The sequence below is a fragment of the Rhinolophus hipposideros genome (genome assembly GCF_964194185.1).
Source record: "Rhinolophus hipposideros genome assembly, chromosome: 3".
Classification (NCBI taxonomy): Eukaryota; Metazoa; Chordata; class Mammalia; order Chiroptera; family Rhinolophidae; genus Rhinolophus; species Rhinolophus hipposideros.
Genome location: NC_138049.1, coordinates 74375472 through 74394387, shown reverse-complemented (window position 1 = coordinate 74394387; position 18916 = coordinate 74375472). Strand labels below are relative to the sequence as shown.

General features: G+C 38.1%; 1 protein-coding gene across 2 annotated transcripts in view; it reads left to right on the top strand.

Annotated features, from left to right (window-relative positions):
* KCNQ5 (potassium voltage-gated channel subfamily Q member 5) overlaps window positions 1-18916 on the top strand; it is a 534612-nt gene that overhangs the window by 455394 nt on the left and 60302 nt on the right. Inside the window, exons 7-9 of one of the 2 annotated variants that reach the window (XM_081041006.1) lie at window positions 53-148; window positions 10458-10552; window positions 14996-15022. In XM_081041006.1, the coding sequence (XP_080897132.1) occupies window positions 53-148; window positions 10458-10552; window positions 14996-15022 (218 nt within the window). The remainder of the gene's footprint in view (window positions 1-52; window positions 149-10457; window positions 10553-14995; window positions 15023-18916) is intronic. The other variant, XM_081041007.1, reaches the window with a different exon arrangement.

Sequence of the window (18916 nt, the reverse complement as noted above, 5' to 3'; positions counted from 1 at the left end):
TTTAACAGTGCTTTTAAAAATATTTAAGTACTATTTTTGTATTTTGTTCCAGGGCATTCTTGGCTCAGGTTTTGCATTAAAAGTACAAGAACAGCACCGCCAGAAACACTTTGAGAAAAGAAGGAACCCAGCTGCCAACCTCATTCAGGTAAATGTCAGGTAATAGGTAGATGGCAATATCTGTCCCCGTTGCACTTGCTGGGTCATTTTCCAATCTCTGTTTTCATTGCTTAGTAGAACTACTGTTCTGTTTTGTTTTTTAAAATGAAGCTGGAACTTAACGTACAGTATTGGATTTGGGCATTTCCCTGCTCCCAAACAGAAAAATAATATATATTTTCAGTAAATAGTCAATGTGTTGTCAAGATTGATTAGCCATGCCAGCAAGGCCATGCAGAGGTTAGCAGCTGTGTTGCTCCTGGAATAACCTAGTATGTCTTATGAATAACTCGGTGAAACATAATTGATCATTAAGTGATGGAGCAGAACATAGCGTTGTTCCCTGCATTACAATTACCTTCTCCAGCTAGATGGATGCCACAGTTGTGAAGAACAACATATTTGTTTAGAATGTCAAGGTTAAGTACCTGTAGAATTACTTTTAATGCCATCTAGAGCAATAACTTGAAATGATTATCCTATTGTAAGAGCTGGTAAGATTATGGAATTTTTTTGAGAATATCAAATCATAAGCATATTATTTGAAAGTTAACTCATATAGGTTGTTAAACATTTCATTTTCTTGTCAATGGATCAGGATTTGCTTCAAACACTAAAAGGAATGCTTCTCCTTTTGCTATCTGTATCTTTTGGGAGTAGCACCTAGAACCAGGTTGTTTAAGAATCACAAAATATATTTTTCTATAGATCCATAAGGTAGAGTTGGTATTTAATTATAGAATCTAGTTACTTCCCTTCCTGCCAGTCAGTGGGAGATCCGGAACTCCTAAATGAAGGAGTTTGAGGTGATCTGACATGCTAAGAGACTTGATTTCATGTTGTAGTAATAACCAAATTGTTTTAATTTATACTGCAGGTTTAAGGAGGTGGGTTGGGGGAGTGGGGAAACCACTGCACAACCCTACCTTTCTTAGCCTTTACCTGTGATATGAAGTACATCCAACAGAAACAGAGCAAGGGATAGACGTGGATGAGGGTGATTCAGTTACACTATGAAAGATATCTGTTTTGTATCTGATGATTAAATGAGGATATTCATTTTTTTATTTAAAGATTTTTATTAAAATATAGCTAACATACAACATGATATTAGTTTCAGGGGTACACCATAATTATTCAACATTTATATACCTAAAGAAATGATCACCATGATAAGTTCAGCAACCATCTGACACTGTACCATGCTATCACAATATTATTGACTATTCTCTACACTGGACATTACATCCCCATAACTTATTTTATGCCTGGAAATTTGGACCACTTATTCCCCTTCACCTTTTCCTCCCTTTTAAAATTTTTCAGTTACGGTTGACATTCAATACTATTTTACATTAATTTCAGGTGTACAGCATTGTGGTTAGACATTTATATAATTTAAGAAGTGATCAATCCCCCTGACTAGTCTAGTACTCACCTGGCACTATGCATAGTTTTCACCATATTACTGACTATATTCCCTACATTTTACTTTACATCTCCATGAGTATTTTGTAACTACCAGTTTGTACTTCCTAACCCCTTCAGCTTTTTAATCTATCACCCCAACAAATCTAGTACCCATCTGACACCATAGTTATGACAATATTATTGACTGTATTCCTTATGCTATACCCTACATCTCCATGACTGCTGTGTAACCACCAATTTGTACTTCTTAATTCCTTTCTCTTTTTACTCACCTCAAACTCCCTTGCATTTGGCAACCATTAATATGTTCTCTGTATCTACAAGTTTGTTTCTGTTTTCTTTGTTTATTTTGCTCTTTAGATTCCACATAACAATGAAATCACATTACATCTGTCCTTCTCTGTCTGACATACTCCACTTAGCACAGTACCCTCCAGGTCCATCCATGCTGCCGCAGATGGCAAGAGCCCATTCCCTTCCCTGGCCAAATAATGCCCCATTGCATATATGTACCACCTCTTCTTTGTCCATTCTTCCACCGACAGACGCCCAGGCTGCCTCCACATCTTGGCCACTGTAAACAATGCTGCAACGAACATATGGATGCACATAGAGGATATTCATTTTTAAATCAACCTATTCTGCAACTACTGACAAGGAAATGGACTATTCGGCATGACTTTTAATGCAAACCACTGAGGGTCTCTATTTTTTAAATTTCCAGGTTTTAAAGAGTATTCAAGATAAAGTAAGCTTTGTTTTCTTGAAGGAAGAGATCCCTAAGTAGTAGGAGTTTAAGATCTGAAACCAAATGATGATCGCCATAATGAAAAGAGGTGTCACACACTCTAGTGTGCACACAAGATCCGCTGGTGCCCTAACTGATAGCCTTCCATCCTTTGGCACTTCCTTGCTAGTTATGAGGTGTTTCCATACTTCTAAAGAATTTTTCTCCTTACTATTTTTATCTTTAATTATCCTTTATTTTTTATCTTTTAATTCTAGAACAATGTTTTCCAACCTGTAACTACAGAAGTTATTCCATGGGTTCCTTGCATCCATTCAGGCACTAAGCCCTGTCTACATATGGCACCTATGATATATCTCACACATATCTAGGTTACTTGCTCTCAGGAGAATGGAGATACTATTGTCACGAATTAAGTTCACATTTATTTAAAACCCTTACTCAGTTACTTACTAGCTTTTTATACACAACCACTTCTGTGTATAGATCCTTAACACTTCTGGATATTAAAAGGGGACTCTATATCAAAAAACATTTTAGAATATCCGCTGTTCTGTTAGAAAGGGAGCCCTGCTAGGAATTCCTTAGGCACGAAACCCTTGTGATGATATAGAGCTATGCTGTGAACACAGTTGCCACTAGCTACATGTGACTGTTCAAATTTAGAAATTCAATTCCTCAGTGGCACTAGCCACATTTCAAGTGTTCAGTATCCATATGTGGCCATTAGCTGTCATATCGCACAAGACAGCTGTAGAGAATAACAGGAGGGACTTTCCTTAGCTGATTTATCATTATCAACTACTCAATTGTGCAGAAGCAATTTCCAATTGAACTTGAAAATAGATTACTGCGCCTGCAGCAAAGCACTGGACCAGAGACATTTCTGTACCCACAGCCAAAGCAAGGCAAGGCCTTCCTCATCGGTAACCTCATCAGGAGACAAGAGGCTGACTGAACAATTTTTCCTGGAGAGCTAGAATTTTATTTTATTGAATTTGGTTATATAACATTGTGATCTATACACACCTAGCTAACAGTGGAGTGAAATCATTAATTTTTCTTTTACTTAAAACTCTAGCTTCTGGGTTGTCTGAACAAAAAAAAAAAAAGAATGTAAAATGAAAGGTTTGAAACATTCAAGAATACCGAATCGTGGTTTCAGTAATCAAGTAGAATCTACTAATTTGAAAATTAATTGTTTCCCCCATCCAAGTACCGTTTATTTATTAGACATAGGAATAATTATATAAGTGTTAAGTATATTTATTGCTCCTCTTTGCTCTGGCACTTAGCCAGAATTCAGGGCTTTAAGCCTTAATTTTATATTGCAGAAATGTATTTCTAAGGATGCACGAGGTTGAAAAGCCAGCCGCCTTTGCTGATCCACTCATTTTCTTACCCAGTCAACCTTCCTTGGTTTGCTGAACACACAAAGGGTCAACACCAAGAACAATCTCATGTGTTTTAAGCCAGAGCCACTATCTTTCTGAAAGGGCGCTGAAATGCCCAAAAAGCTTTGTCGTTTGGCTGATGAGACAACTAAATTAACCAGCATTTCAGGGTTTGAGGAAAAAGTTTAAAACCCCAGCAGATTGCAGCAAATTTAGCTATGTTAATATCTTTGCATTATTCATTTAAATTAACTTTTCATTTCAAGTGGAGCAGTCTGGGAAAAGAAAGCAGCTCTCACTAATGTTTTGAATACCTGCCCGAATGTCACCACTTTTATTAATAATGCCTAAGACTTGTGAAGTGCTTTCTAGTTTGCAGAGTGTTTCTCATACATTCTGTCACTTGATCCCCAGGATAAGCCTAGGAAGAGCTATGACTCAAATGCCTGGTGTCTGAATCTGAATCCATTACTCCTTTTAAGTAGCAGCAATTGCATCCTTGTGTGTGTGTGTGTGTGTGCCCACATATATGTATGTATATCTACACGTATAAAAACTGAAGTTGTGATTAGCATTTAAAGGTACTTCAGAAGTTTCATGTCAGAGGATTAATTCTGGAGAGATTGGATCATTTCAGGGTGGAGCCAAGATGCTTTACTGGAAACAGAAACAAGGGAATTAAGTGAAAGTTTGTGAAATGAATGCTGACAGATGGGGTTATTTTTCTGAAAGGAAGAGATTAGAAGAGGCTGCTATGGGGAAGCTAGGTGGCCCCAAAAAAGTATAGAAAGAAAGATAGATAGATAGATAGATAGATAGATAGATAGATAGATAGATAGATAGATAGATAGATGATAGATAGATAGATAGATAGATAGATAGATAGATAGATGATAGATGATTGATTGATAGATAGATAGATAGATAGATAGATGATAGATGATTGATAGATAGATAGATAGATAGATAGATAGATAGATAGATAGATAGATAGATAGATAGATGATAGATAAAGTAGGTAGGAACTTTGGCTTTGACTAGTGAAATAACTGAGTTTTCACCCAGCTACTTTAAAGTGAGGCCACTAATCAATATACTTAAAGCACTCATACAGAACTTATAAATCTTTTTAGTGCTTCAGTCATAAATAAGAACCGATTTAGGGGAAAACATTCTTAGATGTGAAAAATATGACAGCAGAAGAAAACAAAGGGGAGATAAAGTTGTGAAAATCTCCTAGAAAGTAGAATTGAAAACACAGAGATGGAAAATAAGACAAGAAAGATAGGAAAACTGGATAACCCTTCCAGGAGATCAAATATCCAACTAACAGAAGTATCTCAAATAGTACAGGGAGACTAAGGGGAGGATTTTATAAAAACTGTATTACATTATTATTCTCTGGAACTGAGGGGCCCACAGTAAGAGGGCCCAGCAAGTGCCCAGCCCTCTGAACAAAACACTTCACACTGAGGACATCACAGTGAGATATCAGTATACTTGCAAATAAATGGCATCCTAAATGCTTTCTGGGCAGGAAGTATCCAAAGGGTCAAGAATCAGGATTGCGTTGGATTTCTCATTAGTAACCCTAAAATTCTACCAGAGTGGAACAGTACTTTTTGAATTATGGAGAAACAATAGTTCCCAACCTAAAATTCTACTCAGCTAAGCTATTCATTGAGTATGAGAGTAACATAAAGACATTTTTAGACATGCAAGATCTCAAAACTTTCCTTTCCTTTTACTCTTAAGAACCTACTTGATATATATATATATATATATATATATACACACACACACACACACATACACACACACACACACACACACACACACACATATATATACATATATATAATATATCTCACATCTATTTTTTTACATTCATCCATTGATGGACACTTGAGTTGTTTCCGTGTCTTGGCTGTTGTGAATAATGCTATAATAAACATGGGAGGGTAGCTATCTCTTTGAGATCTTGTTTTCATTTTTTTTGGATATATTCTCAGAAAATGGGATGATGGGATTGCTGGATCATATGGTAGTTCTATTTTTAATTTTTTGAGGAACCTCCATACTGTTTTTCATACACATACACACACACACACACAATGGTGTATTATTTAACCATGAGAAAGTAGGAAATCCTGCCATTTGAAACAACATGGATGGACCTTGAAGGCATTATGCTAAGTGAAATCGCCAGACACAGAAAGACAAATATTGCATGGTATCACTTATATGCAGAGTTTATTTTTTTTTTTGTAAGTTAAACTCCTAGAAACTGAGAGTAAAAAGTGGTTGCCAGAGACTGGAGGGTGGGGCTACAAACTTTCAGCTATAAATAAGATGAATAAGGTCTTTGGACACAATATAAAACACAGGGACTATAGTTGCTAACAACACTATTATATAATTGAAATTTGCTAAGAGAGTAGAACTTAAATATTCTCACACACAAGAAAAGATAAATATGTGTAATGATGGATATATTAGCTACCTAGATGGGGGAAATCATTATGTGTGTGTGTGTGTGTGTGTGTGTGTGTTCACCACTATGTACACTTCAAATATCTTACAATTTTCTAAGTCAATTATACCTCAATCAAGCTGACTTTAAAAAGAAAAAAAGAGAAGCTATTTGGATAGACTTATTCTTCCAAAACAAAGAGATAAACCAAGAAAGAGAAATGTGGCCATCCAGGAAACAAGAGATCCCACACAGGAAAAAACAAAGGGAATTTCTAGGACGATAGGGAAGGGAAGTCCCAGGACAAAAGCTACAACAGGCCTAGAGAGCAGAGTGAGCATGCATCTGGAGAGCTCCAGGAGAAAGATCCTCAAGGAAGTGCAAAATGCAACTGACAGATTTCATTTCATGATATATGTAAACTAGTGGAATTTTAGCGTTCTTTTGGAAAGTTCAGAAATGTATTCATAATAAGTATATAAAGGCAAATTAAGAAATTAAAATAGGGCAATAATAACTCCAAGAAAAAAACAAAAAATATATATAGGAAACAAAAGGTCATGTTACATCACATTGCTGACCTAGGAATAATAGTTACAGGGTCATAATAAAGCAAACACTAAATAGTGACTTAACTAAAAATTGTTGGTAGGATGAGAGGAAGGGAAGAGAATGTGTAAGTGGGATGTCACTATTTTTCATGATAGGAAGTTAATTGATAGTGCCAAAAATTGAAAAATCAAGAAATATATGTATGAGGACAATCCTTAAAACCTAGGATTCTTAAAGATAGAAGGAGCATCTATAAGAATTGAAGGCAGTTGCCTCTAAGGAACAAAAATTAATGAGAAGCAAGGTGGGGAAAGGGATTACTGGTTTTCATCCTGAATCTTTTAATTATCTGATTTCTTAAATTCTGTACTCTGAAAATAATCAGTTCCATGTTAATTATACCTTTGTATGGTTCAGCTGAAATTAACATTTTCAGAAAGGGTCAAATGTGCCATAGCTGTAATACTCCAGACAATGCAAACTAAATACTCCCCCAAAACTTAATTATACTGACATTGTAGTTATAGAACAAATTTCGATTCTGTTTAGCTGCCTAAAGGACCAGGGTCACCTGATAAATGGTAAATTCATGGTAAATAAATGGGAAATGGCTTTCATTCTGCTCCTTTGGCGTTTATATATGCCATGTAAATTAAATCCCTCTGGAGCTTTTTTTTTTCTTTTTCTTGCCAACCACTATGTGATTTTGGCCTTTAAGTATGGCAACATCAGCTACTTGATCATATGGTTGTGGCCATGAGGTTCAGTTGTTAGAAGCAAATATCTGAGAGAAAGAGAACTAAGAACAGAACAAAGTAACTGGAGTTTATACTCCAGTATACTCTTATAAGTAACAGTTCTACTTCCATTTTGACTCTTAACTAGCACTGACCCTGAGATAGGTGCCACTTGCTCCTTCTGTACCTCCCATTTATAAGACATTTTTAGAAGAGTAATGAAGGGAATAAGAGCTTAGCCATTGAGATCAATTTGATAAAGGAAGGAGGGAGGTCCCTCTTGATAAAAGAGGGAGGGAAGGAAGGAAGGAAGGAAGGAAGGAAGGAAGGAAGGAAGGAAGGAAGGAAGGAAGGAAGGAAGGAAGGAAGGAAGGAAATAAGGAAGGAAGGAAGGAAGGAAAGGAAGGAAGGAAGGAAGGAAGGAAGGAAGGAAGGAAGGAAGGAAGGAAGGAAGGAAGGAAGGAGCCAGGTCTCATTGTTAAAAATCTTCAGTTTTCTAAAAGTAGCCTCTTTCACCTCCAATTCTTTATAACAATGACAGGTAATGTCTTGGTCCCATTTTTTGTTGTAGTGTTGTTTGGGATTTTTTTTTTCACTGATATCTGATAATGCGCAGATCTGCTGTGTGCTTCTTGTTCTACATGAGTCTTGCATTAAAGTATTTGAGTTCACATATATATGGTGCCTTCTATGAAAACTGTTTAATTAAAGCAGCCATCTATGCCATCACAACATTGGAGCTTCTGTACGCCTCACTACAGAAGCTGCAATGATAAATCCATGTGTTTTCATTGATTACTCTGGACCACTTTGTAAACTGTGTTTATACAATGTTTGCAAAAACTAACATTTCAGGATTATACAACAACTGCTTTATTCTCTGTAAGATGTCAAGATGCTTAGCATAAGTTTTCACAGATTTGTAAAATAAATCAACATGAGTCCTGTGAGCAAGGCTCCAGGCAAGGAACCCTGCTTCAATTATTTGAACATTCCTTAAAAATATTTTTTTAAATACACTTAGGCCTCACTATATATTTTTCTAGATTTTTTAATATCACTTCATGAACATTTTATTGAAGTGTAATGTACATACAGAAAAAAAGCACATATCCTAAAAGAACTGAGCACTCCAGATAAACGATATGACCAGAACCTCTACTTTACCCTTTCTTAATCACTGTCCCCCAAAGGTTAACTGCTGTGCTGCCTTCTGAAAATTCCTATTTCTTGGTTTTTGGTTGGTGGTGGGTTTTTTTTGTACTTTATAGAAATGGAATCACACAGTATGTACTCTTTTGTGTCTTGTTTCTCTCACTGGTCATTATTCATTTGAAGTCCATCTATATTATTGAGTGTAGTTATGGTGTACTCTTACTGTGTACCATCCCATTATGTTAATATTCATAATTTATCTATTTATTCTACTTTTGATAAGGGTTTGAGCATTTCCAGCTTTGGTTTGTTAAGAATAGTGCTGTTTTGAGCATTGTTGTATGTACCATGTTTCCCCGAAAATAAGACCTAACTGGAAAATAAGCCCTAGCATGATTTTTCAGGATGACATTCCCTGAACATAAGCCCTAATGCATCTTTTGGAGCAAACCTTAATATAAGACCTGGCCTTATTTTCGGGGAAACACGGTATTTTTTGATAAACATCTATAAGCATTTCTATTGAGCACATATGCAGGAGTCTGTTGCTGTATCATAGGGTATGTATGTATTCAGCTTTAATAGATACTGCCAAGCAGTTTTCCAAAGTAGTTGTGTTGATTTTTAACTTTTGTTCAGCACACATTTATTCAATTATATTCTCAGGGGAAAGAATATTATTAGATCACTGCTTTCTTCATTGTAGGCTTCACAATCATGAATGATGGTTATATAGTAAGAATAAGACCTGTTTAAACTAATTTGAACTAAACTAAACTATTATTATGAATTATAATAAAAAAATTCTTTCATTCCTGAATATTGATCATTAGCAATATTTCCAGACTTATTACAAAGGAAGAAATTCAGCAAAGTCTATATGGAGAGTCAGTTCAGGCAATCTTTCCAATGGACAGTTCAAAGGGAAGCTTTTCCCACAGTCATCGAGCAGTCAGCAAAGAACTGGGAGGGGTTCTAAGACCAAGAGCCGGGCAATCTGAGATGATGTCTCAACTCTCCCAACCTTGTGTAAACCTATTAATTTACCTGAGCCTTTATTTTCTCATCTACAAAACAGGGTCTCAATCCACACTCTGATTGTGAGGATTGCATGGAAATCCTTCATATTATATATGTCAGGTGTAATTATATGAAGAAGGTAGAGCTTATGTTTTACATCAAGGATCTATAAACATATTCTTAGACTATGACATTAAATCCTTAAGTGCTTTCCAGGTACATTCCTAGAGAATACATTTTTCTCTATTTTGTTTAGCCCTGCCTTTTGTTATCACTCTTAGTCTTTAGCTGTAGGAGTGTTGCATGGTTCAACTTTATGGAATTTCAGTAAATCATTCACATAGCCTGGTGGTCATTAGTTTACCACCTAGATGACTAGTTAGTTTACTAGTTGCATTGTGGGTTTTTGGTAGTTCTTTGCTTCCATCTTATCAAATAGTGGTTAAAGATGTGCAGTTGGATCCCAGAATGCATGTCTGTACTCAGGTAGCTTACCTTGGATAATATCATATCTTTCCCTAACCAATTCAAAAATTGCTTTATGCTATACATATTGATACCTCTGTCCTTTGGTGTGTGTTGTTTTGAAAAGCAGTCCTGCTGGTGTGGCGGGATATGTTTAATAGCCAATGGAAAATGCCGAAGTGGTCATCCCCCTTTGGGCATTTATCAGGGCTAAGTCTTACAAGGAAAAAATTCTTAATGTGTATTAACTTAGAAATCTCCCTTTATTTCATTCTATCTTCTTTTATTTTTCTTCTTTATATCTCGGCATATGTCACATGCAGTGCGTTTGGCGTAGTTATGCAGCTGATGAGAAATCCGTTTCCATTGCAACCTGGAAGCCGCACCTGAAGGCCTTGCACACCTGCAGCCCTACCAAGTAGGTATCAGTGTGACAGCTGGTGCTGTAGTCAAGTCTTTTCAAGGTTGTGAAACAAACTACACACACACACACACACACACACACACACACACACACACACACACACTTTTGGCTTGTGTATTCCCTGCTGCTCTTTGAGAAATTCAAACCTGTTCAGTAGCAACTCAGGCCCAAAGCAATATACTCAGGAACTCAGTACCATTCCTCACCACTCACAGATGGGGCTTAAGGATTAAAGGGCTCTAAACTTTTATAGATATTTATTTCTACTATTGCATGCTTATTTTCTAATATTTCATAAAGCCCACCGGAATTCTAAAGGTAAGCACCATAGTTCTTGAAAAACAGTGACTGTTTAAACTCCATGCATCACCTGTCCCCAAGCAGGGAGTGCTTTGAGAGCAATCTATCTTTGCACATTTATGTCCCTCGAAGTCATTTCTCATCTGGATCCCCTTACAGAATAGTCCTGGAGCTTTCACTTGCAGATCAAACTGATATCAGTAGCGAAATAAGAGAAGAGTTGGATCCTAATAGTATTATAGCTTATAAGGAGGCAACGGGACCAAACAGATTAAAATTTGGAATTCGCATGCAGAATTTAAAAGTAATATTACTTGCGTTCGCGTTTTATTGGCCAAAGCAAATCACCTGGTTATGCTTAAACTCAAGGAGGATGGGGAAGTACAATCCTACCATGTGCCTGGAAAGAGAGGAGAACTGGAAAAATTATGAATAGTCCTGATGGTTACAATGAACTTCACTTTTCAAAAAAAAAAAAAAGTCCTTAGTCCTGGAATCCTGGACTCCAGTTCAACTAGCAGAATGCATATTAAATCATTATCCAATCTAATTAAAGAAATCTTCCTTAAAACAACCAAAGCAAAATAAGTCCAGGAAAAGGCTTTCTGTGAATCACCCAGCTTGATTACAATGGTCACTTCCTGGGGTGGTTCAAACATTATCAAATTGCTTATCTGACTTAGTGTTTGAGAGCACCTGCTGTTTCTAATCATAGCCCAACAAAACCTTAATTCTAGTGGCTTCATGGGATTCAAGGCACCTAACTACTGTGACTCAGTGAGAGAAACCTCTTTCTTACTGATATGGAAGAGAAATCAGCTGGGGAAGCCTTAATGGCATGGCAGTCTCAAGGAAGGTTTGTAAGGCAGCAGAATACACCCTGTTGGGGGCAGCAGATCCATCATTAACTGCTGGGATCTGCTAGAGTGCTTCCTTATGCTGCCTTGGGCTTCAGTTTTCCCATCCACAAAGTGAGGGACAAAGATTAGGGCAATGTAGCTTCTAAGCTCTATGGGACATGTCTCCTAAATATTGATGTCAAAAATTTGTCAGCAGCTATGACAGAGATCGTCACAGAATGCCAGGGTTTAAAAGGGGGTGGAACCTTAGCAAGGACAGAAGCAGGGGTGCTGTTGAGTGAATGTGTGGGTGAGAATCTTCTTTTCATTCAGATCTTAAATTTTAGTTAAATTCCCTTTACTGGGTATCAAACTCTTTTAAAGTTGTAGTATAAAAAATTTTTTTAAATGAATATGCTAATGGCAAGGAGCCCTAACTTCTGACACTGAGAGTTACATCTGTGCATTACTTCAGTAAAAGAAAAATCAGTACAGGAGAATTTAAAAAGCACAGACTCTGAAGTCAGCATTTTAATTCTGAACTCTGCCAATTACTTAATATGAAATCTTGAGGGAAACAGTTAACTTCATGAAACCTCAACTTCCAATTTGTGAGATGATAAGGGTACCATCTACCTCACAAGTTTTTGAAGGTAAAATGAGATAATCTACGTTAAAGCCACTTTCTAAACTGAAAGTTGATGTAAATGCTGGTTATTGTTACCCTTTGTATAACCCAATTGATCAAGGGATTTGGAAGAATAATTCTGAGTTCTGACGTGATCTCAACAATTTTCTTTAAGACTTCAAAGAGAAATAAGGGGGATTTGAAGTTGAACAAAGATAAATACCACAGTAAGAAGGTTGAAAAACATCATTTCTGATGGAAGCTAAATAAATTGACTGGCTGTGCTAATCTCAAAAAAAATGAATATAACTCTTGTGCCATCTATTCCTTGGGGGTATGAATCAAAAATTACAGAAAAACTGTATTCATTGTCTTCATGAAGGTTGCCAGGTAAATGTGTAAGAGGCAGGCTAGCAGAAAAACCAAAAGAAGGTTCTCAAGTGACAGAAGAGAGTGATCTGCCACCGTATGTCATCATTTGGCTTCCCACTTCCGCAGTTTTTGGATTAAAAGTCATTCTGAAGCCTGGAAAAACTAATAATGAGTCAGAATCTTCCAGTGCATAAACTATTATCTTACTCACGTAACTTCTCTCTTTTCCTTTGATATTTTCCCTGTTTTACGTGGGGGTAGGAATGGAGGAGAATTTATGCAAACACCTGCATTCATCCTGTTCCACTGTGGCTGTCAAGCATCCCCCTCACTGTCTTTTCCTGCACCCTCATTAACCCCTGAGTCTCAGCCCCATTTACTGAATAACAGGTATTTGTCCAGAAGGACACAGCAGTCACTGGCAAAGTTCATGGGAACCTAGATGTCCTAACATCTCTCCTACCAGCCGTACTTCATTGTTCTACATTGTAGTGGTTCTTAATCTCTTGTTATTTTTGTTAAACCATTGAGAACATGATGGTACTTACGGACTCTTTCCCAAGAAAAACATTTCACTGCATAAAAAATTAAAATCTTGCCTACAATTTTAATGTACTCACAAACTCCCCGAAGCCAAGTTTATAACCTTTGCTTTAGAAAGCAAACCTGCTTTAATCAAGTATGTAAGTTTGTGAGGAAAATAATTTGTAGTGACTTAGAGGGAAATTTTTACATTTATAACTAACTGACTATGAGCACTAAGTGATGTAGGCAGAAACAGACCGAAACTTCTTTTTATTTACGTAGTGTATTTCCCTATGACATTCAGGTTTTAAAACTTCTGAAGGGAAAGATCATTTATTCCATCATTCATTCATTCTGTCATTCACTCATTCAGCAAGTATTCGTTGAGCACCTATTCTGTGCAAGGCACTGTTCCAGGCATTAGGAATGCAGCAGTGGGAGGAAAAAGCAAACAGGTAGACTCTCAGACCGCAGGGAGTAGATATTCAAGGAATGCTGGGAAGAGACAATAAAAATAAGTAAACTGTATAAGAGATTAGATGGTGATAGGTGTAAAGAGAAAAGTAAAGTAGGGAAGGAATTTAGGGAGCAGTAGGGGCTGCACTTTTAAATAGGTGGTCAACAAAGAGATCATATTATCAATAGCATTATCATGATTGCCATTGTCACCAGTATTGTTGTCATTAAAAACCACGAAGCCTCGCTCTTGTAAATACAATGGAATGCTTTGGCTCTGCAACCTCCCCCTTTCGAGCAGGAGGGAAGAGAGGGGCGGGGTGCCAGACCCACTCAAACCTGCCAGGAATGACCCAGCAGTTTCTTACTCTCTCCTCTCTGGTCTGAGTTATCTCTTACGTTTCCTCTGGGGTTTCCGCAGTTGCGAGTATTTCAAATTTTCATTTTAATAACAGAAGGATGTGTAGAGGGAACATATTTTTCTTGATTTTTTTCTTCAAGGGAATGAAGGCTGGGCAAAGGGCGAAACACAGGTAAACATGCTATTTTAGGGAGTCAGGTATTTTATGAAGCCATAGGGAATTATCAAGCTCCAAGGATGCCCACTGGTACCTTAAGAAGTCAGAATTTAGATATTATCTAATCCAATGCCTTCTGTTTATTCATAAGAAAATCAAAACCCACGAGAACGTGAGTTGTTTGCCCAAAGACACACAGCTCATTTGTACCATGTTGCATAGACCTGAATTTGCTAAAATGGGTTACTAAAAACACTACCCATCACTGGACTAGAAGAGTTCTGGTAGATTTTTTTCTGTGCCTAATATGCTCCAAGAGAACTCATACTTCATACAACAGGAAAACAAAATCAGCCTCAACAAGTGATTGAAATACAAGTCAGACATTAATGATTCCAGATTAAGAAACCCAAAAGTCTGTCTAAAACCCAGGGATTACAACTGCAGTGTAACCAGCACCGTTCTAAGAGTCTTTGTTAATGCTGGTTAGATCAGAATCCCTCTTTTTTAACCACGGGTAACTTTGGCTAGTGAAGAGTCTGTAGCTTTGGGTTACTTGTGGGCAGTATTGGTTTGCTACGTAGCTGTTATGCTATCTCAGGTCTGTGCCACAAAAGAGTATGCATTAAAAAGTTGGGTCCATTTAGTATAAAGAATATTGCTTCCCTGAACCTTGCTTGAAAAGAATTACTTGAGGTACTTGAGTCCCCAGTCTCCAATGTGGCCCTTATGAAGTGCTGTACTATACATGTACTCACCAGTTTATCATCATTTCTCTTCTGTCTGCACGCACCTGAAGGAAAGAGCAAGGGGAAGCATCAAGCAGGTTTGTGATCTCTTCTGCTACATGTGTGTTTATATATCTGTGCCTAACAGATGTTTTAAATGTGTCTCATGTGAGTAAAATCAATCAACAAATACAAGATGATTAAAAGTGACCTTTCACAAGATTGTCTGCAGAGGTTGCTGTTTTATTGATTCCCCCACCCCACTCCCTTAGGAGCATAAGTGTCTTTCCCTAACTCACTCACTGCTTTTTACAATCTGCAGGTCATGGAATATTCTGAGGGGAAAATAATAATTATAAGCTTTGGTTATTCCTTGCTACCGTTTTCCCAAGCAGAAGTCTCACCCAAGTATTCAAACCCCGAGAAGTAGTATAAGATATACTCCCTTCATTAGGGTCCTTCTTTTAGAGTGAGAAATTGCTTTTTGTGGCAAAAGGAACACTGTGTACAGGAGGTGAGAACAGTCTCTTTGTGACATCTCCAACTCATGGAGCTCTGAGGTTTATTCACTCAGGTGACCTGATTCAAAAGAAGAGTCCCCCCATTTCATCCTTCAGGAAGAAGATAATCCTCCCAGAAACTTCACCAAATAATTTATGGTCATTCTTTTATGCCTTAGAAGGGAATGCTGTATCAGATTAAACAGCAGAGAGCTAGGCCTGGAGGGAGTAGGGAGGAGCGACATCATTTTAATTTGTCCTAGTGAGAACCAGTGTGTACCTAAGGGTCTGAGTTTGGAAGCAAAGCCCTCAAGGACAGAGCCAGGTGATGGTGTGAAATGCAGCTGAGGCCGAACCAGCAGGAGAATCACAGGTGCCTGGAAGGGATGTCGGGTGGCCAGTCTTTTTCCAGTTAGTGCTTCAGTAATGAGGTAACAAAAGAGTTAGCTCCCAGTGTGGGTCCAGGGATTGTTCCTTTAGCTTTGTTATACTAACGGCATTAATCAATATGTTTATACAGTACTGAAATCAGTTTGGGACATTCACTTGGGGTGATGAGGCTGTATGTCACCCACTTCTGCATTATACTAACAATTTAAAAGATACACAACCCAAAACATCAATGCATTCATTTATGATGGGTGATAGAAGTGGTAGGATGTTTGTCGTGTGGGGACCCTGCTCACTGCGCCATGTGTCATGCAGGGTGTCATGTGGGGTCCCTGGTCCTGCTCCCCGCATAAGAACGCAGGATATGGCTAGGCCAAAAAGGAACACCCATGGAGCCATAGGTAGGGGAGTCATACCACTATGTTCTCGCTGGCGGCTGGGTTGGAGACATAGGAATCAGAAGCCACACGATCCGCAACCCTCACTCCACTGCTTGCTAGCTCGGCCACCATCTTCTTGCTAGCCCCCCATTTTCTGCTAGTGTACCACGGCAGTTATATTAGTGGCCAATGGCTCACTGGTTACAGCTGACGGCCAACTAGCCATAGCTGATGGCCGTCCAATCACAGTTGATGGCCATTTACTGCCTGAGCCAGCACCTTTCTATGTGAGGCTGAGAGCCTGGAACCTGCACTCCTGGCTCTGTCCCCACAATGTTCAACATCAAGCACCCCTTTGGGGTAGGTAAGCCTACACAGGGGAGGGCATTAAAATTAAAGACCTTTCTCTTATTAGGTAGACAGAGCAAACCCCACCATCCTTTTGTTGTGACAACTTGAAAAAAGTTACACAACATAAATCATAGACATTTTAAGCTGTTTTAGTGTCTTTGGTGATGTTTGAAAGGCTTTCCTTGTCTCAGGAGTTATCCATTTACAAATGACCTCAAAGAGTGATTTGTCTCTGGATCCTGAGGTCAGAGACCACCTTTGGCACAAACCTCGTAGCTACCTGAGAGTAAGGGCCCCTGTCTTGGTTTCATCCTCCAAATCAGAGCTGTTGACACCTAAAGGGGAAGTTTGTAAATCATGTGAAGGGGCTTGCTAAAGCGCGATCTCGATGGCAGCCTGGAGTGAGGGGTCACCTTGGGCTGACACATTTTGTCCAAATGTTAGGAAGGCAGAAAGCAATGACAGGATTAAAGTGTAACTATCAATCGTCAGCTCCTCAATCCAAAAATGAACCTCCAAGTCAGCCGTCAAGATTCAAAAAGACTGCCAACCAATGTTTTTTTTATTTTATTTCATAATACTTACGTATACCTGAAACATTAAAATTTATTTTGCATGCTTGTGACTGAGGTTGTCAAAGATAACTCACCTGTAGGTTTGAATATATACAGGACAACTAACCTAAGTTATGGACTTAGAGAATCACACAGAGATTCCTTGCTTCTCTGTGGACTTTGGGCAAAAACCACCTTTTGCCACCTTTGGGCAAAAACATGTCGTGTGTGTACTATTATTTAGCATGCATGCCTTACTTAATGCATCATACTTCATATACACTTAGGTCTTTTATCCCCCAAATATGTGTTACATCACCCTGTGTAAAGCTCTGACAGAGAATGTGCTCAGTAAATAATTCTTGGATAGTGTAATAAAATGTCTCTGATCTCAAGTAGTTCATGTAAAGCAAGAGAAAACATCAACAAAAATGGGAAAGAGGAGAAATATAAAAGACATAAAATGAAAAACATTTCTATAATCTGAAGAACATAAGCTGACGCTCCCATTTTAATATTACCTTAGCTTTCACCTTGTGTTCCATAAGCAGGGAAATTTATAACATTGCATAATGACTGCAGAAAGACTAGTGTAATAACAATAGCAACCATACCATCTCAATAAATAGCAAATTTTCCCTTACTCAACCAAAATATGCACAAAGGAAAATGAACTTATAATAAGAATTCCCCCTTAGCAGAGAGCAGATCTGGTTCCAGAATATTGTTGATTAATGCTTGACCTGATTTCAAATTGACGGATGAAAATCAGTCAAGTGCAGAGCTTTTTGCTGTTTGGGGCCATTGGGTTATTGATGATTCAGATAAACAAAATAGATCATCTTCAGCCAACTCTCCTGGTATCTCAGAGCCTGGAATCTCCTAAATCCTTCCTCCCGGTTATTCATTGTGTTAAAAACTGGGAGTAACCCAAGTGTAGATGAGGGGTACAGCAGCCAGTACCCCTCTCCTAGTGCCTGGCACTCGCTCGCTGGGAAGGAGAGCCACATCTGTAGATCAGGCCATACACGGAGAGGTTTTTCTCTCTGTAGACTAGATTGAGGCATCACACCCTTAATTAACTAGGTTCCCTGCTCTGGAATATTCTTGTTAAAGAGATTTTGTCGTTCTGCACTGAGGTTAGGGTATGTTTAAACAAAATTCATCTATGGCATCTTAGGCCACTAAGGAAGACATCCAGTTCTGAGATGGCTTTGCATTGTTTGTGACAGATCCAAACATTTTCTTTAAAAGTACAAACCATCAGTCTCAAGAAGCGTTCAACTGAACTATCGTGAAAATAATGTTTCTTGAACTCTCTTTGGTAGAGGGTCAGATACAAATGACTGTTAGTCTCCACTGAGCCTGCTCTGCTCTTCCTCCACTGAGACCATAAATCCAACCTCTTCAGCATCATTTTTCATTTGTTTTCCTCTGTCTTCCCACTTCTAATGTCATATGTGGTGGTGAATGTGTTTATTAATTTTATTCTAATTAATCATCCCATTAAGTCATTTTTCCAACTCACTTTTTAAACTGGACAGTTTTCTTTGTTTTTAGTCTAAATTGTCACTTTCATAGAATACAATTGACCTGTACACCCATGGAGCCAGATTAAGCCAGTATTGTCACCTTGAGTTTTCATGTCTTCCCCTTTGCTCCCGGATGGGGAGCCATCAGTTAGCCATCAAGCAGTTTGTGAGTTAGTCATCACACTGGTACAGGAAGACTTTTCCTTCTTCCTACCTGTTAAGTTTTTATTGCTACAGAATAGATCGTACCATCAGAGGTTTGGGGATTATCTGTGAAACTCACTG